This window comes from Pantherophis guttatus, chromosome 12 (genome assembly GCF_059756535.1).
Source record: "Pantherophis guttatus breed Tessera chromosome 12, ASM5975653v1, whole genome shotgun sequence".
NCBI lineage: Eukaryota > Metazoa > Chordata > Lepidosauria > Squamata > Colubridae > Pantherophis > Pantherophis guttatus.
The window spans coordinates 22,164,086-22,187,925 of NC_142074.1; the positions used below are offsets into that span (position 1 = coordinate 22,164,086).

General features: G+C 44.5%; 1 protein-coding gene across 3 annotated transcripts in view; it reads left to right on the top strand.

Moving 5' to 3' along the window:
- Positions 1-23,840, top strand: part of NRK (Nik related kinase) — a 110,273-nt gene that overhangs the window by 54,096 nt on the left and 32,337 nt on the right. For 2 of the 3 annotated variants that reach the window (XM_087877714.1, XM_087877715.1), the window contains exons 15-21: positions 1,816-1,968; positions 9,085-9,216; positions 10,661-10,719; positions 12,436-12,551; positions 14,323-14,399; positions 18,177-18,301; positions 21,055-21,148. In XM_087877714.1, the coding sequence (XP_087733840.1) occupies positions 1,816-1,968; positions 9,085-9,216; positions 10,661-10,719; positions 12,436-12,551; positions 14,323-14,399; positions 18,177-18,301; positions 21,055-21,148 (756 nt within the window). The remainder of the gene's footprint in view (positions 1-1,815; positions 1,969-9,084; positions 9,217-10,660; positions 10,720-12,435; positions 12,552-14,322; positions 14,400-18,176; positions 18,302-21,054; positions 21,149-23,840) is intronic. The other variant, XM_087877716.1, reaches the window with a different exon arrangement.

Genomic DNA, 23,840 nt, shown 5'->3' on the forward strand with positions numbered 1-23,840 from the left:
CTTACCTGCATCCAAAACGGGCCATGTGGAGACTCCTGGGATGTGAGGATGTGCATATCAAAATAAATAGGATCCTGCATCTTTTGAGAAGGCTTACTTTATTTATTTTTGCCCATGGTGGATTTAATTTGAAAAATCTATCCAGAATGCTTGTCTAAAACCCGCACGATCATTTTTCTTTCAGCTTAAATCAAGCTGCAAAGAATTTGACTGTGCTATCAATAAAAACTGTAAATAAATTTGTTTCGCCATAAACCCCCAAAAAAGCAGTGCTGAGCTAGCTATTTCAGTGAAAGCCCCCAAAGAAGGGAGGACTTTCCTGAATATCAGGTATTGGATCAGACTGCATCCAATTTTGGTCACCATGATGTAAAAAAGATGTTGAGACTCTAGAAAGAGTGCAGAGAAGAGCAAGAAAGATGATTGGGGACTGGAGGCTAAAACATATGAAGAACGGTTGCTGGAACTGGGCATGTCTAGTCTAATGAAAGGAAGGAGTAAGGTAAAGGTTCCCCTCGCACATATGTGCTAGTTGTTCCCGACTCTAGGGGGTGGTGCTCATCTCCGTTTCAAAGCCGAAGAGCCAGCGCTGTCCGAAGACGTCTCCGTGGTCATGTGGCCGGCATGACTAAACACCAAAGGTGCACAGAAAGCTGTTACCTTCCCACCAAAGGGGGTCCCTATTTTTCTACTTGCATTTTTTACGTGCTTTCGTAAACTGCTAGGTTGGCAGAAGCTGGGACAAGTAATGGGAGCTCACCCCATTACATGGCACTAGGGATTCGAACCGCTGAACTGCCAACCTTTCGATCGACAAGCTTAGCCATTGAGCCACCATGTCCCTTAAAGGAGTAGAGTAGAGTAGGGTAGGGTAGGGTAGGGTAGAGTAGAGTAGAGTAGAGTAGAGTAGAGTAGAGTAGAGTAGAGTAGAGTAGAGTAGAATAGAATAGAATAGAATAGAATAGAATAGAATAGAATAGAATAGAATAGAATAGAATAGAATAGAATAGAATAGAATAGAATAGAATTCTTTATTGATCAGGTATGATTGGACACACAAGGAATTTGTCTTCAGTTCATAAGCTCTCATTGTACATAAAAGGTATAAGTGATAAATCATGGGTGACATGATAGCAGTGTTGCAATATCTCAGGGGGTGCCTCAAAGAAGAGGGAGTCAATCTATTCTCCAAAGCACCTGAAAACGAAAAGAAGCAACGGGTGGAAAATGATCAAGGAGAGAAGCAACCTGGAATTAAGGAGAAATTTCCTGACAGTGAGAAAAATTCATCAGTGGAACAACTTGTCTCCAGAAGTTGTGGATGCTCCAACACTGGAAGTTTTAAAGAAGTGATTGGACAACCATTTGTCTGAAATGGTATAGGGGGTCCTGCCTGAGCAGGGAGTTAGACTAGAAGACCTCCAAGGTCCCTTCCAACTCTGCTATTCTCATTCTAAAGTCAAAATCTGATCAGCGGCATACCGGATATCAATACACCAAAGACGACTGGGTATTAAAACAATCCGTCATCTACACCGCGAAGGAAAATAGCATAGACTGTCCAACACAAAGAGACAAATATATATATATATAACCTTTTTAGTTATGTATCTCTTGCTGTTGAACCGGAGAGGTTCAATTTTGTTGATTTAAGTTTTTCTTAAAAAAGAAAAAGAAAGAGCAAAGGGCTAGCAAGAAATGCATGAAGATGCGCCTGTATCTGATCTGGGGGCGAAGAGAGCAAGATAAATTGGGATGAAGTTAACACCCTCGGTGGAATAACAATGCTCCGTCTTGCGATTGGTTTCTTTGCAGGCAGAAAAGCAGCTTCAGAAAAGCTACGGGGTCCAGCCAGACTTCAACCGGACAGCTGTCCTCGGCCAGGAGACCACCCCTCACGGAAGGCTGGGTTCTGGTAGTAGTTCCACCCCGTGTACACCAGCTTTGCAACGAGCAGTGGTGGCCCAGGTGGGAAATTCTCCCCATTTTGATCTGACCCAGGGCGGAGGGGTTGGTTGGGATAGCTTGGTCATTCTCACCATCCCTTTGATCAGAAAGGTCTACACCAGCGGCCTCCAACCTTTTAAGGCACCAGGGAACGTGGATTTTTCCGTGGACTGGAGGGTTTCGCCTGCTGCCTGCCCCATCTCGCGGATGGGGCTTCGGTAGTTTCCATGGCCCAGTTTCTTGACCTGGGAGTTGGGGGACCCCTGGTCTACACAATAGTTGAGAGAACTTCTTGAGATGATGCTACCAAGCCCTAAATGATTTGAGGTCAGATTATCTGAAGGACCTGCTTTCCCCACGAATCTGTACTTTCTCCAATTGGATCCAAAAGATTAGGTATGCTGCAGATCCCATCAGCCAAAGTGGGTTGGCTGAAGACGGGCCTTTTCGGCAATAGCCTTGCCTTCTGGATTATCCGCTCCTCGGAGATCAGGATGGCCCCAACTCTGCTAGCCTTTTGTATGGCTCTAAAAACCTGGCTGTGTTCCCATTATGGGGGAGGGGCACTGAATATGTCAAAGTTCTTCTTTCCTGGCTTTATTGTTGACTGGCCAAGTATCTAAGCTGCCATGCATATTTATTTTTGTATGCATGTGTGCATGTGTGTATCTATATCTATATCTATATCTATATCTATATCTATATCTATATCTATATCTATATCTATATCTATATCTATATCTATATCTATATCATCTATATCTATATGTATGAGTTATAAGCCACCCAGAGTCATTGATTGACCCCAGATTGGGGTCTGTATGTGTGTGAGGGAGGGAGGGAGGAAGGAAGGAAGGAAGGAAGGAAGGAAGGAAGGAAGGAAGGAAGGAAGGAAGGAAGGAAGGAAGGAAGGAAGGAAAAAGGGAGGGAAGGAGTGAGAGAGAGAGAGGGAGGAAGGGAGGATTATAATGTACGTGGAAGGAAGAATTTTTATGAGGCAGGGAGGGAAGGAAGGAAGGAAAAAGGAGGGAGGGAAGGAGGGAGAGAGAGAGGGAGGAAGGGAGGAAGATTATAATAATATAAGGATTATATTTAGAAGGAAGGAAGGAAGGAAGGAAGGAAGGAAGGAAGGAAGGAAGGAAGGAAGGAAGGAAGGAAAGAAAGAAAAAGGGAGGGAAGGAAAGATAATTGGCTGCAGGTAGATTGAATGGTGCATGCCTGCATATGAGAACAGAATCCCTTGCGTGCACCATATAGCTGCGTCCTGATCAAAAGGCTGTACAGAAATCTAACCAATAGCTAACCGAGCCTGTTAGAATTTAATGTTGGACATTTTATCCAACGTTTACAGATGCAAAGGTAATTTTTTCCCCAAGCTCTCTTTTAGGATGGGTCTATCCTTAAATCCACTACTAGCATGATTCCAAAGGCTTTCCAGTTCTAAAGTTTTAATTCCTCTGCCAATTTAGAGTGTATTATGATTATTATTATTTGCTACAATTGGAGGAGGGAAACCTAGAGAATTTTATTTGCCACCCTTTCTCAACAGCTTAAGACAGCTCTATTCTGATCGGACAATCCATTTTTCTTCTTAATCCAGTCTTTTGGGACTCCCAAAAAAAACCCACTGGCCATTTAGTTCCTTTCCAATGTGAAGATTATGTCATGTCATCCTGTCCTTTCCACCTGCTTTGGCAATTGTCAGACCAATTAATCACTTGTCTTCTTCACCTCCACCACCAGCTTCATATCTCTTCTCCTTTTCCCACCCTCTCCCAACGGACAAAGCTGTCCGAAACCAGCCTCCACAGGGCTTGCTTTGATTGAGATGTTCCAGGGTTGGTCAATACCGCAATTGTTCCTCCGAAATTGATACACCCGCTTCTGAGCAACACAACGTCTGCTGAGATTTGTGATTCAGTTCTCGAATACAGCTCGTCTGCCTGGAATCCGCACTTTCTATCGGACATTAATACAATTGAGCGAGTCCAGAGGTATTTCACCAGAAGAGTCCTCCACTCCTCTGCTCACCAGGCTTGAAATATTGGGCTTGGACAACTACAGTGTGATGGCGTTCGGGAAAAAACTGTTCTTGTGTCTAGTTGTTCTGGTGTGCAGTGCTCTATAGCGTCAGTTGAAACAATTTATGTCCAGGATGCGAGGGGTCTGTAAATATATTCACAGCCCTCTTTTTGACTCGTGCAGTATACAGGTCCTCAATGGGAGGCAGGTTGGTAGCAATGACATTTCCTGGAGATGCCCTTGACAATGTCTAATTGCCATTTTGGAGTCTCCTATCTCCCAGAAAGATGGTTGATTTTAGCTTGAAGGACGTAGTTGCAGTTGAGCGCTAGCTTCTGCGTTGCAGCCAACTGTTGTCAGGTCTCTCGTAATCCCCTCTATCCTTCCCCATTTTTATAGCAACTGCCAGTGGCGTGGAGATAGACAAATGGATGATGTGATATCATGCGACATCCCTGCTTTTAATTTTATTTCTTCCTTGCAAAGATAGAAGGAAAAAATTTGGAGCTCTATCCATTGGATTCCCAAAAGGTTCTGCCTTCTGCCTTAATTTTATTTTTATTTTTTTGTCCCTTTTGCTGGTGGCCTCACATACGCCACAATTGTCCTTTATTCTGCCTGGTTTTAAAATGCAGATTTGTCGAGTTTGTCGCTTACATTTTCTGGCTCCTCTGCCATACCCCTCCCAGGGGTGCTATTCAGCAGGTTCTGACAGGTTCTGGAGAACTGGTAGTGGAAATTTTGAGTAGTTCGGAGAACCGGCAAATACCACCTCTGGATGGCCGCAGAGTGGGATGGGAATGGAGATTGCAAAATCTCCATTCCCCCAGGAATGGGGAGAGAATAGGGATTTTGCAGTATCCTTCCCCTGGAGTGGGGAGGGAATGGAGATTTTGCAGTATCCTTCCCCTGGAGTAGGGAGGGAATGGAGATTTTGCAGTATCCTTCCCCTGGAGTGTGGAGGGAATGGAGATTTTGCAGTATCCTTCCCCTGGAGTGGGGAGGGAATGGAGATTTTGCAGTATCCTTCCCTTGGAGTTGGGAGGGAATGGGAATTTTGCAGTATCCTTCTCCTGCCACGCCCACCAATTCACGCCCAACAAACCACACCAAGCCCATTAAGCCACGCCCATAGAACCGGTAGTAAAAAAAATTGCATTCCACCACTGTCCCCACCTCACTCTATCCCTCTTTCCTTACTTATCCCAGAGTGCCAACATGAATGTTGCTCTAGAAAATAAGCAAAATTCAGCATCCTTTGGATTTGCGCTGGAGCGAAATGTTAATGGAAAGGTTGAAAGGTTTTTATTGCTGACGGATGGACGGATGCCAATAGACCAGTAGGTACCAGCCTGCTCCAAAGCACCGCGGTGAAATAAAGCAATCTGATTTCTTTTTATTTCATTTTTTTCATCCGAAAAAGCAGACTTGCAGCGCACGGAGATAGAAAGATGTTATGGCCCTTAATCAGTTGCGACTCGGAGGAGAGAAATGTCGGCCGGTGAATAAAGAATACCCCTCTTGAGGGGGGCCGGATCCTTCTCGCCAGGCGAGATCTGATGGAGAAGCCAAATTGAAAGGCTCTAGCTACGGGCTCTCCTCTCGTAATTCTGCCAGGATCTATGATGTGCAGAATCCCAGTGAATCAAATTCAACTGCGATTGTGGGCAAACAGGGTTGGGAGAAGACATCAATCTACAGTAGGGTTCCTGAGCAAAACTTGTCTTCTTCTCGGGCGTAAGACAGATGGACCGTTTCCCCCCCACCCCACCTCGCCATCTCTTCTGTTACTTCTGCCCTACTACGCTTCCTTCTGATGAGGAAAGTGATTAACATCAGCCTCGGAATGTCACGGAGAGACCACAGCCTGTGATGTGTTACTGTCGCCGAAGCACTGTTTGCGGCTGAAAGTTCTTTTGGCGTGGAATTGGATAGATGGATGGCTGTTTTCCCCCTCCAAATAAGTCTATTAGGCCTAGCAGGAGCTTTCTTTCGATATAAACAAAGGCGGCGGGTTGTTGGGAAATAATGAGGTGTTGCTGAATTGTGGTTGCGTTTTGGAAAGACTCTAGAGCAGTGATGGGTAACCTTTTCCGGACTGAGTGCCCAAACCGTACACGCACCCCCGAACCTCCAAAATGCAGTGTCCCATCCCCATGCATGCATGTGTGGGGCCCCCGCACACACACCCTGCCTTCCCTGCATTCACAACGTGCCCCCACACGTGCCCCCCGCACATGCATGTGCCCCCCCACGCATGCCCCACAGGCGTGGGTTCTAATTTTTTTTACTAGTGGTTCTGTGAGCGTGGCTTATTTTGTGGGCATCTTTTGATGGTCATGTGACAATTCTTTAGGATTTAGCAGAGGTACTGGTCTACCAGGTTTTTAACTGCTTGCAGAGCTGTACCGGTCTACTCATTTATTTTTGGAGGCACCGGTCTGCCCATTTGTTTTTCGAGCGCACTGCCTTTTAACACTGATCAGCTATAGGGCGGCCCTTTGAAGCCCCGCGGCAAGAGTTTAAACAGTTTTTTTCCTTCTAGCCAATCAGCTGGGACTCGGGAGGCAGTGAATAGATTGGGGGCAGGGCCAAATAAAAGGTAAGAATAACACGGGGTGGGTGGGTCGGAGGGCCCAGCTCCCAAACAAAGAGAACCAGTTCGGTGACGTCATATCGGCACCGCTACCGGCTCGGGTGAACCGGGCTGAACCGGCAGGAATCCACCACTGGTGCCCCATCCCACATGCATGTAAAACAGAGACAGGATGACCAGCTGGCTAGCGGGACGCACACACGCATGCACAGTGGAGCTGAACTAGGGTGACAGCTCATGTGCCCACAGAGAGGGCCCACCGTGCCACTTGTGGCACGCGTGCCACAGGTTCAGCATCATGGCTCTATAGAGTTTCAAGTGTGTACTCAGGGGTTCTTCTACAGGTTGCTGACTCCTGGTCTAAGAGTCTGGTTGGCATTCCTCAACATACGACCACAGCGGATCCCAACATTTCTGTTGCAAAGAGAGACGGTTGTTAAGTCAGTTTTGCCAGTTTTGTCGGCTTTAAACTGTGATTTTTGCAAATCACTTCTTAACAGTTGTTAAATGAGTGAGACGGTTTTTCAGTGAATCTGGCGTCCCTGTTGACTTTGATCATCAGAAGGTCGCAAAAGGTGATCCCATGACCCTGGGACACTACGACCGTCATAAATATGAACCAGTTGCCAAGCCTCCAAATATAAACTACATGACCATTGGGATATAAGTATGAAAAATGGTCTTATGTCACTTTTTTCAGTGCCGTTGTAACTTCGAACTTGTCACTAAGCGAACTCCCGTAAGTCAAGAACTATCTGTACGGAGGACGTACAGGGATGGAAAAGACAGTAGACATAAAATTGAATCAAGAGATGGCAGGTGAATCACTCAATGGCTGATCTGATTAACAGAGCTTAACCCTGGGGGCCAAGAATGCAGAAGGGAAGCAAATTTGAATAATTCACAGAAACTGAAATAGACTGGGAAATTCCTCATCGTTCCCAAGACTCTGTATTTACCAAAGATTAGCCATAATAATAATAATAATAATAATAATAATAATAATAATAATAATAATAATAATAATATCTGTATCATTTTTTATCTTGATTTGATCAGCTGGGCGGGGCTTAAAAGACAACTAATATGGTCCTTGTCAGGCCGATCCGAATCAAAAATCGGATCACACTTTTAAGTTCTAGTTAAGATGATTTATTGCTCATGAAATACGCAGGAATCTAACCAACGAACAGTCAGCAGTAAATTAATTGCCCTTAACAGAATTCAAGAAGGGTTTACACATTTTATCTTAATTTAATTTCATATATCATATCTACAAGAGCCTGAGTGGCGCAGCAGACTAATGCTATTGTTAAAGATAGTATTTAGCTGCCTGCAATTACAGCGAGTTCAATTCTCCCCAGGTTCAAGGTTGACTCAGCCTTCCATCCTTTCTAAGGTAGGTAAAATGAGGACCCGGATTGTGGGGGCAATAAACTGACTTTGTATAAAATATACAAAAGTGTGAAGGCTATTGCTTAACGCCTTGTAAGCCGCCCTGAGTCTCCGGAGAAGGGCAGCATATAAATCAAAATAAAATAAAAATAAAATAAATAAATATTTCATCTCCACGTTTAAATAAGAGAACAGGAAGATAAACAATATTATTTGATATGGGATTTATTTTATCAATGGATAGATAATAAAACATGGAGATGAAATATGAGATATGAAATGAAATTAAGATAAAATGGATTTAGACTGCTTGTGGCAACGTAACAACTCCAGGCTGATTACTCTCTTGACTCTGCCCCCAGGTGGTGCCCGTCCTTCTCCTAATCCTCCTTGGCCTGATCCACAGGGCAAGTCTTGTGTTATGAAATGGATGAGCCTATCGCTTAAAGCTTAGGATTCCCCAGCCTTGTACAAACAGAGCGAATTTTTTTTTTTAATTTGATTTATATGCCGCCCTTCTCCGGAGACTCAGGGCGGCTTACAATGCGTTAAGCAATAGCCTTCATCCTTTTGTATATTTATACAAAGTCAGCTTATTGCCCTCACAATCCGGGTCCTCATTTCACCTACCTTTGAAAGGATGGAAGGCTGAGTCAACCTTGAGCCTTGGAGAGATTTGAACCAGCAGTAAATTGCAGGCAGCTGTGTTAATAACAGGGTGCGTAGACCACTGTGCTATCAAGGCTCTTTGAAATTAATGGTGCAAATTAGTTGTGACACCATGGAGGAGATCGGCTCTACTTCCTCCGGGTGATATCATCTTGACAAAAACCTTAAGAACCGGACCGACCGCAAGTACTCTTTCCGGCAGATTCCCCTGCTGTGTGAGTCTGCGGGCCAGACCAACAGCTGCGCTTCTGGCTGCTGCCAGTTTGATTTACCAAAATAGCCTCCATGATGATGGCGTCGTTTGTATCTCGCGGCTCGTCATTTATAATCCACAGTTGTGCCAGCAGCGGTTTCTTAAGCACCGTGTTTTAGGGGGGGGGAGGAAAAAATAATAATAATAGAATAACAGCCATCATCACTGGAAAATTTCTCTCTGCTTCTTTTCCTATATCCAGAATGAAAACCTCCGAACGAGTCGGGACGTGTGTCATCGCAGTTTGTTGTCTGACGTCGCGGTCACACCCCTGAGCCCAAGCCAGGATGAAGTGTTTTGGAGTCTGTCTCAGGCTGAAGAACAACCCCCAAAGGTAACCGAATTTTGAAAGAACCTTTTGGAAGAAAGAGATGATATAAAGTAAAGGGTATGTTATAGGACAGTGATGGCGAACCTTTTTATTTATTTATTTTAATTTGATTTATATGCCGCCCTTCTCTGGAGACTCAGGGAGGCTTACAATGTGCTAAGCAATAGCCTTCATACTTTTGTATATTTTATACAAAGTCAGCTTATTGCCCCCACAAACTGGGTCCTCAATTTACCTACCTTAGAAAGGATGGAAGGCTGAGTCAACCTTGAGCCTTGGCGAGATTCGAACTTACTTTAATTGCAGACAGCTGGTGTTAATCACAATGCTTTTAGTCTGCTGAGCCACCAGGCCCTCCCTCTTTCCCTCCCTCCCTCCCTTCTTTTTCTTTCTTTCTTTCTTTCTCTCTCTTTCTTTCCCTCCCTTCTTTCTTTCCTTCTTTCTTTTTCCTCCCTACCTCCCTTCTTTTTCTTTCTTTCCTTCTTTCTCTCTCTTTTTTCTTTTTCTTTTAAAGTTTGATTTATATGCCGCCCTTCTCCGGAGACTCAGGGCGGTTTACAATGCGTTAAGCAATAGCCTTCATACTTTTTGTATATTTATACAAAGTCAGCTTATTGCCCCCACAATCCGGGTCCTCATTTTACCTACCTTTGAAAGGATGGAAGGCTGAGTCAACCTTGAGCCTGGTGAGATTTGAACTTGCAGTAATTGCAGGCAGCTTTTTATTTTCATTTTTTCCCTCCTCTTGGAGGTCTTTCCTAGGCAAGCTTAGTGTGGTACCCATTTAACAGATTAACAGAGTTGGAAGGGACCTTGTAGGCAGGGGTGAAATTCAAAATTTTTCCCTACCGGTTCTGTGGGCGTGGCTTGGTGGGCGTGGCAGGGGAAGGATACTGCAAAATCTCCATTCCCTCCCCACTCCTGGGGGAAGGATATTGCAAAGTCTCCATTCCCACCCCACTCTGGAGCCAGCCAGAGGTGGCATTTGCCGGTTCTCCAAACTACTCAAAATTTCCGCAACCGGTTCTTCAGAACCTGTTGGATTTCACTCCTTGTAGCTCATCTTCTCTCTGTGGCAGCCCCTCAAATATTAGAAGACTGCTATCCTGTCTCCCCTGGTCCTTCTCTTCACTAGACTAGCCATGCCCAGTTCCTGCAACCGTTCTTCATATGTTTTAGTCTCCAGTCCCCTCGTCATCCTGGTTGCTCTTCTCTGCACTCTTTCTAGAGTCTCAACGTCTTTTTTCATAGTGTGGTGACCAAAACTGGATGCAGGATTCTAGGTGTGGTCTTACTAAGGTCTTACTTTTATCAAATAGCCAAGGGAATTCTGGGAGATGAAGTCCACACAATCTGACTGAGGTTGAGAAACGCCAATGTAGATGATACTATAAAACAATTGCAGATGTAATCAGTTCTGACTTTCTTGGGCTTTCAATCTTTGAAGGTTCCTCAAAGGACAACCTCAACGTTTTACACCAGAGATCAACAGAGTTTCCCTTCGAGGTGGGTGCAATTCCTTCTCATATCGGTATGCATCAATGGTGAGATTCAATTTTTTTTACTACTGGTTCTGTGGGCGTGGCTTGGTTAGAGTGGCAGGGGAAGGATACTGTAAAATCCCCATTCCCACCCCATTCCAGGGGAAGGATACTGTAAAATCCCCATTCCCACCCCATTCCCTGGGAAGGATACTGTAAAATCCCCATTCCCACCTCATTCCAGGGGAAGGATACTGCAAAATCCCACCCTTCTGCAGGGGAAGGATACTTTAAAATCCCCATTCCTACTCCACTCCAGGGGAAGGTTACTGCAAAATCCTCATTTCCTCCCGATCAGTTGGGACTTGGGAGGCAGAGAATAGATGGGGGAGGGGGCAGCCGGAGGTGGTATTTACCGGTTCTCCAAACTACTCAAAATTTCCGCTACCGGTTCTCCAGAACTGGTCAGAACCTGCTGAAACCCAACTCTGGTATGCATGCAGTTGAGCGATCTTTCAGAAAAGTGTAGCTTCGGTCCAACTTCAAAAGTCCTTTGCGAGCCAACAGACAACAAATTGTTGTCTGAGGAAGCTTGTAGCATGAAGGCGAGAAGAGCGGGATGGAGGAAGCTGAGAGAAAGAAGTGGAGAAAGGAAGGGAGAAAAGTTAAAGGTGAAAGCTGACCACTTCTGGAACCAAAGAAAACTGCTTTGTTGTAATTCCTAAGAGCTGAGCTCAACTCATAGATATTTTTAGCTAGAAGAAGGGAAAGGCAGTAACTCTGTTCTGGTTTAAATTTTGTTCCAAGTCGGTCGGGGAAGAATTTGAGGATTGTAATGCTCACCTGACATTTGAGATGAGCATTATAAGAGTAGTATTTCCAAACCTCGATGGTCTCTCCAGGACTTTTTGATATTTTTAATGGAAATGTTGTCACTGTGGTTTTAGACATGTTGGTCCTGGAATTGGTTGCCTCTTTGAAGTATATTGTAAAATTGAATGATTTTTTATAATGGGGTCTTAATAGCATGGACACAATGTGTAGCGGCTGAATGTAATCTCTTTCTTCTCCTTGTCCTTGTTTTCTTTCTCCTCCACCTGCAACTCCTCCTCCTCCTCCTTCTTCTTCTCCTCCTCTTTCTCTTCTTCCTCCTCCTCCACCTCTTCCTCCTCCTCCTCCTCCTCTTCTTCTTCTCCTCCTCTTTCTCTTCTTCATCCTCCTCCTCCTCCTCTTCTCCTCCTCCTCCTCCTCTTTCTCTTCCTCCTCCTCCTCCTCCTTCTCCTCCTCCTCTCCTCCTCCTCCTCTTTCTCTTCTTCCTCCTCCTCCTTCTCCTCCTCTTCTTCTCCTCCTCTCCTCTTCTTCCTCCTCCTCTTCTCCTCTTCCTCCCCTCTTCTTCCTCCTCCTCCTCTTCTCCTCCTCCTCCTATTTCTCTTCCTCCTTCTCCTCCTCCTGCTCCTCCTCTTCTTCTTCTCCTCCTCCTCCTTCTCCTCCTCTTTCTCTTCATCCTCCTCCTCCTCTCCTTCTCCTTCTCCTCCTCCTATTTCTTTTCCTCCTCCTCCTCCTCCTCCTCCTCCTCCTCCTTCTCCTCCTCCTCCTCCTTCTCCTTCTTCTTCTTCTTCTTCTTCTTCCACCACCTTCTCTTTGTTTTTGTTCCTACTCTCTTTCCTCCCCTCCTCTTCCCCATCTTCTTCCCTTATTTTCATTCTCTTCCTCCTCTTCTTCTTGTCATTACTCTTCACAGCGCACATCAGCCAACCCTGGGGGATCCCAAAGCGAAATCCAATAACAGCTGCAAGGATTTCAATGGCAACAGGCCAAAGGACTTCAAGTCCCATCAGAACAGCCAGTCGAACTCAGGTAATCTTTGAGTCCCGCTTTAGAATATCTGGGTGATCCAACCAGCATTTCAAGTTTCCCATTCCCAAGGAAAGAGAAGGTGGGAAAGCAAAGTTCTAGAAGAGAAAAGGTGTTCTATTATGTATGTTTGTTTGCTAACTGCTTTCCTAATGCTAGCCCCATTTTAACATGACTTTATCTGTGCGTGGGTGAACATCTGCACTCTCAATGTTTTCATTAACATCTAGGGCACGCTGAAATCCGTAGAGGAGCTGTTGGTGTTTGCAAAGAATTAACTGGTTGTGATATTTCTTCTTCTTCAGCCTTGGCCTTTTATTTTACTCAGATAAGATATTTAAATTTCTGAGTCAGAAGAACTAGAGGACTGCCTTAAAACAGGAAGGAGAATATTTCCATCTGTTTTTACAGAGGTTCATGTGGCAGAAATTCTCTGAGCTTGGATGGAAATGAGTCAGTGGGTGGAGGAGACAGAAGATTAGGTTGGGGAGATCTTGAGGTCTTGAAGCCAACTTGGGGGGGACCTCAAATAATCCCACCTCTCCACCTAACCCAGGGCAATCCTGTTTACATTTTTGTGTCTCGAACCCAGGGGTGGGATTCATCCAGTTCAGACCGGTTCAGGCGAACCGGTCCCGCCCACCCCGCCTTGGAATCTCCTCACAGTCCATTTTGGATGGCAGGTAAATGCAGCACCCCCGCGGAGGCTCTGGGAGGGCAAAAAACGGGCCTCCTGGAAGTTCCGGAAGTCTGGAAACGGGCCCGTTTTCGGCCTCCGGAGCCCAGGGGCGGCCATTTTCACCCTCCCAGAGGCTCGAGGAAAGCCTCCAGAGCTTGGGGAGGGCGAAAATGCCTCCCCTCACCACCGCGGTGCAGAAAGCTGAGTAAACCACGCCCACCATGGCCACACCCACCCAGCAACTGGGCAAAGACCCGGTTGCTAAAATTTTTGAATCCCACCCCTGCTCGAACCCCTTTGAGAGCTACAGATCCCTTCTTAGGAAAATATACTTAAATGCCTCAGTTAGAAGACCAAGCTACAGACTGTGTCAGAGGAAAAAACAACGATACTCAAACATAGTTATCAAAAATATTTTCTAAAAATAACAAATATCCAGGTGCTTCTTTGTCAATCCCCTAAACCAAGAACAAAATAATACACTTTTTAGGGTACAATAACTTTAGAATGTGAGATTTATTTGAGTTGATAAATGTTTTTTGGAGTGTAAAGGCCATAAAATTCCTTTTTTGCTTAATGAAAAACTAAACTTCAGTTAGAAGTTCGTGAAAATATTTTTTTTCCCCTCTATCCAAGGTCAGGGAATTTCTTAAATATTTGATGGAGCCCAGATAAAGAACCCTTGTTTTTAAGCTTATTTTAGTTAAATTAAATTTGTTCAGAGTGCTCTCTTGTTAAAACTTTCCTGGGTTTCCACTCTAAAATGTCCTTGAAGCAGAACAGAGGTGTTATAAAATAGCAAAACAAAAAAAATACGTATCTCAAATCCGTTTTATAAAACACAATCACTTGGAATGAAAGAACCCACTGAAGTTTCTTTGTGTTCTTTACCAGTTCAAGTACAACAAATACTATATGTGAGATACAAAACGCATCTGTTTGGAAGTGATGAACAGTTGAATTGTATTGCTTTGGACAATTTGCTGGCAAGTGGTTCCCTGAAGCCATCTATAGACATCTTAAGAGGCAGTGCCCTTATTTAAATGATTAAATAATATGCATGCATCAGTAAATATTTCTCTTTACAACATCCAGAGTCCTCCAGAATAGACAACAGACCTCTCCAGTCCTGTAAGAAACCTGAAAATACTTCTCATTCAGGCCAAATTTCAGTAAGTTTTTTTCCCTCTTAAACTTCTAATTCTTCTGTGGTTCCTGCTTCATTATTGTTCTCTTCTACTCTCAAGGTTAATTTTAGTTTCATTAAAGTTCAGGGTTTTTTTCCTTTTTATGGTTTTTACTCTAATCCCGTGATGGCAAACCTGTGGCACACGTGCCAGAGGTGGCACACAGAGCCCTCTCTGTGGGCACATGTGCCGTCACCCCAGCTCAGCCAGCTGGTCATCAGGTTTCTGAGGTGAACTTTGTGCCGGCCAGCAGGTCATCGGGTTTCTGAGGCGCATATGGGCACCAGCCAGCTGGTTGTCAGGTTTCTGAGGTGAACTTCGCACCGGCCAGCTGGTCGTCAGGTTTCTGAGGCGTACATGGCCACCGGCCAGCTGGTCGTCAGGTTTCTGAGGTGAACTTCGTGCCGGCCAGCTGGTCATCGGGTTTCTGAGGTGCACATGGGCACCAGCCAGCTGGTCGTCAGGTTTCTGAGGTGAACTTCATGCTGGCCAGCTGATCGTCGGGTTTCTGAGGCGCACATGGGCACCAGCCAGCTGGTCATCGGGTTTCTGAGGTGCAAATGCATGCCAACCAGCTGGTCATCAGGTTTCTGAAGTGCACATGTGTGCCGGCCAGCTGGTTGTCAGGTTTCCAAGGCATGCAAGCATGCCAGCCAGCTGGTTGTTGGGTTTCCGGCGCTCTGGCCCGCACGCATACATGTGTCTTCCCGTTTGGGCACTCTGTGCCTAAAAGGTTTGCCATCACTGCTCTAACCCCAAATGGATGTCTTTAAAAATATGTATCTTTAACATGCTTCTAAATGCATCAAGAGGTGCTACCAAACCACTTCATTACTGTTAATGAGGATGTCCATAAAGTCAACTAATGCAATCCTAAATTGCATTAACAGAGGGATACAATCAAGGGAAGTACTAATACCACTCTATAAAGCCTTAATAAGACCACACCTAGAATACTGAACCCAGTTTGGGTCACCATACTATAAAAAAAAGATGTTGAGACTCTAGAAAAAGTGCAGAGAAGAGCAACCAGGATGATGAGAGGACTGGAGGCTAAAAAAAGATGATGAACGGTTGCAGGAACTGGGCACGGCTAGACTAGTAAAGAGAAGGACCAGGGGAGACAGGATAGCAGTCTTCCAGTATTTGAGGGGCTGCCACAGAGAGGAGGGGGTCAAGCTATTTTCCAAAGCACCCGAAGGCCAGACAAGGAATAATGGATGGAAACTGAACAAGGAGAGATTCAACCTGGAAATAAGGAGAAATTTCCTGACAGTGAGAACAATCAACCCATGGAACAGAAGTTGCCTTCGGAAGTTATGGAAGCTTCATCATTGGAGGCTTTCAAGAAGAGACTGGACTGCCATCGGTCAGAAATGGTGTAGGGTCTCCTGCTTGGACTGGGGTTTAGATTAGATGACCGACCAGGTCCCTTTCAACTCTGTTACAATCTGTTACAACTGAAGTCAACCTGGGCTTGACGGACTCTTTATTTCTTTTGTCCCCTTCTGTTGATTAATCAAATTAAGTGCCTTTCCCTCTTTACCTGTCTTTTATCAAGACCCAGAGGTGTTCAGTTTTCATTGTGTTTTGGGTTTGGGATGATGTGTTGACTGGTTCAATGTTTTGAATATTCAAAAGATGGGGTTTTGGTGTTGTACCACGCAGAACAAGTTAAGACTTAGAAATAGAAATAGAACAACAGAGTTGGAAGGGACCTTGGAGGTGTTCTAGTCCAACTCCCTACTTAGGCAGGAAACCCTACACCACTTCAGACAAATGGTTATCCATCATCTTCTTAAAAACTTCCAGTGTTGGAGCATTCACAACTTCTGCAGGCAAGTTGTTCCACTGATTAATTGTTCTCACGGTCAGGAAATTTCTCCTTAGTTCTAAGTTGCTTCTGTCCTTGATTAGTTTCCACCCATTGCTTCTTGTCCTGCCCTCAGGTGCTTTGGAGAAGAGCTTGACTCCCTCTTCTTTGTGGCAGCCCCTGAGATATTGAAACACTGCTATCATGTCTCCTCTAGTCCTTCTTTTCATTAAACTAGACATACCCAATTCCTGTAACCGTTCTTCATATGTTTTAGCCTCCAGTCCCCTAATCATCTTTGTTGCTCTTCTCTGCACTCTTTCTAGAGTCTCCACATCTTTTTTTTACATCGTGGTGACCAAAACTGAATGCAATATTCCAAGTGTGGCCTTACCAAGGCATTATAAAGTGGTATTTACACTTCACGTGATCTTGATTCTATCCCTCTGTTTATGCAGCCCAGAATTGTGTTGGCTTTTTTGGAAGTTATTATGTTCCTTCCTCTTGTATCCAAGAGGTGGAGAATCCCTCACATGGGAGCATTCCACTTGGTTAAAATAAGCATCTTGATGGGGATTAGCGTAGTAGTGGCGCTCTCAGATGAGATGTCGACCCTGAACGTAAGCACTCGCGTTGAAGTTTTTGACGTTGGATCATCAAGTTGATTCTGAGCGGCTCTTCAGAGTTTCAGATGGCTCTTCTGGACTTCTCTGAGAAAAAGCCCAGCTCCTCTCAGTCTTCTGAATGTATCACGTGTACACAGTGGTGGGATTCAAATCATTTAACAACCGGTTCCCTGCCCTAATGACTGGCTGGGTGGGTGTGGCCATGGTGGGCGTGGCCAGGGGGTGTGACAGGCGTCACTCGACCACCTGCACACCCCTGGGAGCAAAAACGGGCCATGGGGGGGGTGCCACCCCCTACGCTCCGTTTTGGGCCTAGGAGGCCTCCCTGAAGCCTCCTGGGAGTGAAAATGGGCTACGGGGGGACACCGCACCCACCGCGCTCCATTTTGGGCGTAGGAGGCTCCCTGCATTTACCTGGGAGCCAAAATGGGGCACATGGGGACACCTGGAAGGGGCAGGGAGGGGAGGGGCAGGGCCAGCCAGCAATTTCAGTAGCAGTTCGCCCAAACCGGCTGAATCCCACCACTGCGTGTACATATTCTCTTTAGGAGCTGTGGGTTTTCCTTCAAAAGAAAACAACCAGTCCTGAAGGATCTGAAGGACAGTTTCATTTCAATGCAAAGATTTGTCATTGGCATACCCTAAATCAGTCCATGGATTGATCTGGAGAAAAGCAAGGAGCTGAAATCATGTCCTTGACTTAGAACCGGTTGCTTATAATGACCGTTTCAAGTGACAACGGACCATAAAAAATGGAGGAACAATGGGTTCGTTTAATGACTGTGGTATTTGCTTTACGACTGCTGCAAAAAAATGGATAAAATCAGGCCCGGTTACATGGTGACACACTTTACGATTGATCAAGGCTTACAACTCAAATTGTGGGCTCAATTAGAGTCTCAAGTCAAGGACTACCTGTTTCCTTAAAAATGGCCCTTCCCCAGTAAGGGCTCTGTATGTTGTCAAATATTTATTGTATTTTTATTTACGGTGGCCTGTATTCCAATCTATTTGGAGAGGATCTTTTATCCTGAAGGCCAAGATGGAAATACTTGTAATAAATCATGATTAAAGGAGAGGCTAGGAGAGACAGAAGGACGGTAAATGTAAAGACTTCTTCGAGGTTAGCTCAGCTCCTAATCCGTTCACGGTCAGGCCAAACAACTTGTTCTGGCCAACGTTGCCATATTTCATTTTATTTTTCTACAATATATAAATATTCATAATAAGGGTACATATTTAAAAGTGGCTTAGATCAAGAGCTCCGTTGTGTCAAGGCCTTGTACGTGCTGAAGTTACAAATCAGGTTCTTCTCATTCTTAGAGTCCAGCTTTGTGGAACAAGGAGAAAGTTGGCAGCCATCTGCTCCGGAAGTCTCTAGAATATTCCTCCTCCAGTGACGAAATCTGCAGCAGCGACGAGGATGATGCGGGTGACGGACACATAAGGTTGGCTCTCCCAATCTTCAGCCTCCAACCACGGATGACTAACTTCAAAGTTAATAGGATACGAGTAGCTTAGTTTGTACCTGATGGCCCAGGGAGGGTATATTATAGTTGTTCCATGTCAGCTATTAAGCAACGTCTGAAGGACAGATAGGTTTGACTTCCCACCATGATTTTACTGGGATATTAATGGAGCTTGGCAGGGTGGGCTTCAAAAATTTTAGCAAGGGGTTTTCTGCCTGGTTGCTGAGTGGGTGTAGCCATGATGGATGTGGCCTAGTCAGCTTCCTGCACCACGATGGGGTGGGGGGTGTTTTTGCCCTCCCTGGGCTCCGGAGGTTTTTTTTCGAGCCTCTGGGAGGGCGAAAATGGCCTCCCCAGGCACCAGAGGCCCTTTGGAGGCCGGAAACAAGTCCTAACTTCTAGTAGGCCTGTTTTTCACCCGTCCCGAGCCTCCATGTGCACCTGCATCCAAAACAGGCCACGTGGGGACTCCTCGGAGGGGCAGGGCAGGGTGGGCGGCACCAGCCAGGAGTGAGATTTTGGGGTTCTCTGAACTGCACAGAATCTTAGCTAGAGGTTCTCCCAAACTCCTGCGAAACCCCAGCAGCCCACCCCTGGAGCTTGGTATATTTTGAAAAGACAGACTAGCAAATTGGTGCTTACGGTGGCTTTGACTCAGTTCTTTTCATTGATGGATGGTCAATTATGCTTAATCTTTTGTTCATCCTCCGGAGCTCCACTGGTAGATGGATGGCTACACCAATTTGATTAATAAATAAATCCAGCCCATTCATTCCATTCCATTCTATTTCTTGAGTCTGCGTTCTTGTTGGCCTCCTTGACAGTTTTCATCCGTTAAAAAAAAAGGGGGGACACTTATCCCTTAAAATTCCATCGTGGGAATATCAGCAAACGCTCTCGAACGATGGTTTGCTGTGTATGTTTTATTTATTCCTGAATGCCGGCATAATTAAAAACCTAAACATTGAAATAGCTTTCAGTTCAAGGAGAAGGTGATGATCTCCAGATGCTCTCCATCCAACAAGAAGGTCACGTGTCCCTCCCCCCCCCTCCCCCCCCATCATATCACAGACCTGGAGAGCAGATTTCACACATACGCCGGGTGGCATCGGTCCAAGATTAGACACGATGAATATTACACCTTTTTAATTCCAAGTGGAGGGTCCTGAATTCCGAGCAGCACGTATATTTTGATGCCTCTTTCAACGGTTGGGCTTCCCTACAATGAGCCCAGCTGTCGGTGCTGACCCTTCCTCTTTTTTAAAAAGCTGCCTCCGCGCTGAATGCCGATGAATGCGCTCTTTTAAAGGTGCTCGCACAACCATTTGCAAGCTGTCCGTTCATGGGTTGCTCGGAGGAGAGGCTGCCCCGTGTGATCAGAAAGAGAAAGGGTAACAGAGCGTGCCAGGTTTTGTGGAGAAAAGCTTGATGCTGGCAGAAGGTGTGGGGAGATGAAAGGAGCGAAGACACACACTTTACTTACAAAATAATAAGATGTGGAAAGGGATCTTGGAAGTCTTCTAGTCCAACCCCCTTCCCAAGCGGAAGACCTTATAACCAGTGATGGCTAACCTTTTTGCCGTCACATGGCAAAAGCGGGGGGAGTGCGGGGGGTCATGCACGCGCATGCCCACACCCATAATTCAATGTACCATGTGCCCCCACCCCAGCGCAGGTTACCAGTGGCCCTGGTAGGCCCATTTTTTGCCCTCCCCAGGCTCCAGAGGCTGTCTCCCTCACTCCCCCGGAGGCCCTCCGGAGGCTGGAAACAGCCTGTTTCCCGACTTGTGTTGGTCCCGGAAGGCCCATTTTTCGCCCTCCCCAGGCTCCAGATGCTTTCTTGGAGCCTGGGGAGGGCAAAAATGGCCTACTGTCCCTCCCTCCCCAGAGGCCCTCTGGAGGCTGGAAACAGCTCCGGTGGACCCGGAAGGCCCGAAAATCAGCTGGCTAGCACTCACATGCACGCTGGAGCTGAGTTAGGGCAACACTTGTGTGCTCACAGATATGGCTCCGTGTGCCACGTGTGGCACACGTGTCATAGGTTTGCCATCACAGCCCTATACCATTCTGGACAAAGTTTTGTCCAACCTCTTCTTAAAAACCTCCAGTGTTGGAGCATTCACAACTTCTGGAGGCAAGTTGTTCCACTGATCAATTGTTCTCATCGTCAGGAAATTCCTCCTTAGTTCTAAGTTGCTTCTCTCCTTGATTAGTTTCCATCCGTTGCTTCTTGTCCTGCCCTCAGGTGCTTAACTTCCAAATTTAAATCCTGGGGATTTCTACTTGAAAGGAGAAGTTAAATATGAAACCTTATTATGCCTATCCTATACAGATAGTTCGTTGAGTGACCGTTGGGAGTTACAACGGCACTGAAACAAAGTGATTTAGGATCGGTTTTTCACTCTTAAGGACCATTGTAGCATCCCAAGCTGTCTGCAAGGAATATAAATCCTTCCATCCTCCACCATTCTGCCAGAGCTGAAGAAGCTTCTTGGATAAGGAGCGAAATGTCTTCAAAAAATAAATAAATAAATAAACCCAAGAAAGTCCAGTTGCCTCCTGAAAAAAAGCATTTTTGGGACATTAATAGGTTTGGTTCTTAGATGCTGGTGGTTTTTTTCGTGTTTTTATTTTTAATGCGTGTGTGTGTGTGTGTGTCCTTCTTGGAGGGTCTTTAAAGAATGCGTTTATTTTCCTCTCCTTCTCCTGCACTAATTGGAATTTGTTACTAGGCAACCGCTCGGCAACGGAGTGACCGCCTTCTCAAGGGCAGGAGTTGCTGACGGGATCGAATTGAACTCTCCCTGCCTTGTAGCGGATCGCCAGGTAATTCTCTGCGAGGGTGGGGAGAGGAATCCAGTGGATGGGTTCAAAGTAGTAATAATAATAATAATAATAATAATAATAATAATAATAATAATAATAATAACAACAACAACAACAATGGAAAAGTCGCATTTCCTTCTGCCCAGTTGATAACTTAGCTTCACCCCCCCCTTTTTTTTTTTCTCAATCGTCTGCTTACACTTTGGTTGTAAAAATTACCCTGTGTTATTGAAATTCCCTTTCCTGGTCTTTGAGAAAGAATAGAATGGGGTGGAGTGGAGTGGAATGGAATGGAACGGAACAGAACAGAATAAGAAATAATAGAAGTAATAGAAACAGAAACAGAAATAATAGAAATAGAATAGAATAGAATAGAATAGAATAGAATAGAATAGAATAGAATAGAATAGAATAGAATAGAATAGAATAGAATAGAATAGAATAAGAAATGATAGGTAATAGAAATAGAAACAGAAAGAATAGAAATAGAAAGAATAGAATAGAATAGAATAGAATAGAATAGAATAAGAAATGATAGGTAATAGAAATAGAAACAGAAAGAATAGAAATAGAAAGAATAGAGTAGAGTAGAGTAGAGTAGAGTAGAGTAGAGTAGAATAGAATAGAATAGAATAGAATAGAATAGAATAGAATAGAATAGAATAGAATAGAATAGAACAGAATAGAATAGGAATAGGAATAGGAACAGGATCAAATAGGTTTGATTAGACACACAATTTGTCTCCAGTGTAGAACTCTCGGTGTACATGCAAAACAACAAAGTAATAATAATCATATATCAAAGTAATAATAATCATAATAATGATGCCAATAAGAGATGGTAATAGAACAGATGAGAAGGATAAAAGTAATACAACCATACTACATGGATAAATAACCTAAGATGCTTGAACGGTAGAGTTTGCACTAGTATAATATAATAATTCTTTATTGGCCAAGTGTGATTGGACACACTAGGAATTTGTCTCCGGTGCAGAAGCTCTCACTGTACATAAAAGCTATAAGTCATAAATTGTGATCATAGTCATCATAAAAATACATTCATCACAAATCATAAGATACAATACTTAATGATAGAATCAACATAAATCGTGCTAGGAAACTAAATCAAAGGAGAGAGATGTAGTAGCTCAGGATAATTTGATGTATGATATCCCTCATTCTAAGGCAGCCCTCTCTCAATACAGTTAGTTCTCGGCTTACGACCACAATTGAGCCCAAAAATTCCCATTGCTAAGCGAGACCATTGCTAAGTGAGTTTTGTCCCATTTTATGACTTTCCTGGCCACAGCGGTGAAGTGAGCCACTGCAGATGTTTAGTTAGTAACATGGTTGTTAAGTGAATCTGGCTTCCCTGTGGTCGCAAAAGGGAATCACAGGACCCCGGGACACTTGCAACCGTCATAAATATGAGCCAGTTGGCAAGCATTTTATGATAAATGTATTTTACAATGACTATGATTATGATTAATGTCAGTATTGTTGTATGCACAGTGAGAGCTTATGCACCAGAGACAAATTCCTTGTGTGTCTAATCACACTTGGCCAATAAAGAATTCTATCTGAATTTTGAACACATGACCACAGGGATAGTTGCAATGATTGTAAGCGTGAAAAAGGGTGAAATAAGTCACTTTTTCCAGTGCCGTCTTAACTTCAGCCATTAAACGAATGGTTGCAAACAAGGACTATAGTTCTTTTCTGAAAGTTATGGGAAGATACAGGAAGGAATAGAGGTCTTTTAAAAAAAGGACAAGCACATCTATCTATATTTATTTTAGATTCAGTTCCCTCGGGATTCACGCTTTGAACAAGCACACTAAATCTCCACGTTAGCCAGATCTGATTCTTTGGTTTACGGGAATTAGAATAATCAGATTAAAAGCAAGGGAATTATGAAAGGTTATGAAGTCAGCTTAAATGCTTGGGAGATCAGGGCTTCATTTAAACTTCTTTTACCCTGTTGAAAACCTCCCTAAAATTTTAAAGGAAAAACTCCTGTAAACTTTGTTGCTGTATTTGACTTACAACCAGAAGTAGGCCATTGGTAGGCCAGGTGAGTTGCATCCGATTTTACGAACTTTTTTTTGCACTTTTTAAACAAATCACATAATCGAGATGCGAATCTTAGCGATTTAATGACTGTGGCGATTCACTTAATTATCATCTTCTTTTAATGACCCCATAATCCCTTGCGGGATGGAGTCTGGGCAATTGATTGGAGCAATCAGATTGTTTTAATGGCCAGATGCCTTTCCTGTCACCAATGCGGAGTTTTGTTCAGCAGATAAATTCTCATCGTGCCCAGAGAGAGAAATATCTGCCTCTACCTACGATCAAACTCACAGCCTCCTGATTGTGAGGTGAGAGCTCCACCTCTCGGCCACCGCACCACCAGCGATTCACTTAATAACTGGTCATAAATGGGACAAAACTCCCTTAAGGACTGTCTCGCCTAGCGACAGATCTTTTAGGCTCAATTTTGGTCATACGTTGAGGTCTACCCGTGCTTCCTGCTCTTCTCCATGTTTCCATATTTTCCCAGTGAGTGAATTTGGCTTTTAGAAACTTTATGTCACCTCTGGATTCATAGTTGACCTGCTGGCATCTGTATTCCCAAGCTCCATCCCAGCCAGTAAAGTCCATGGCAGACAGTTCTGTCAGCAATAAA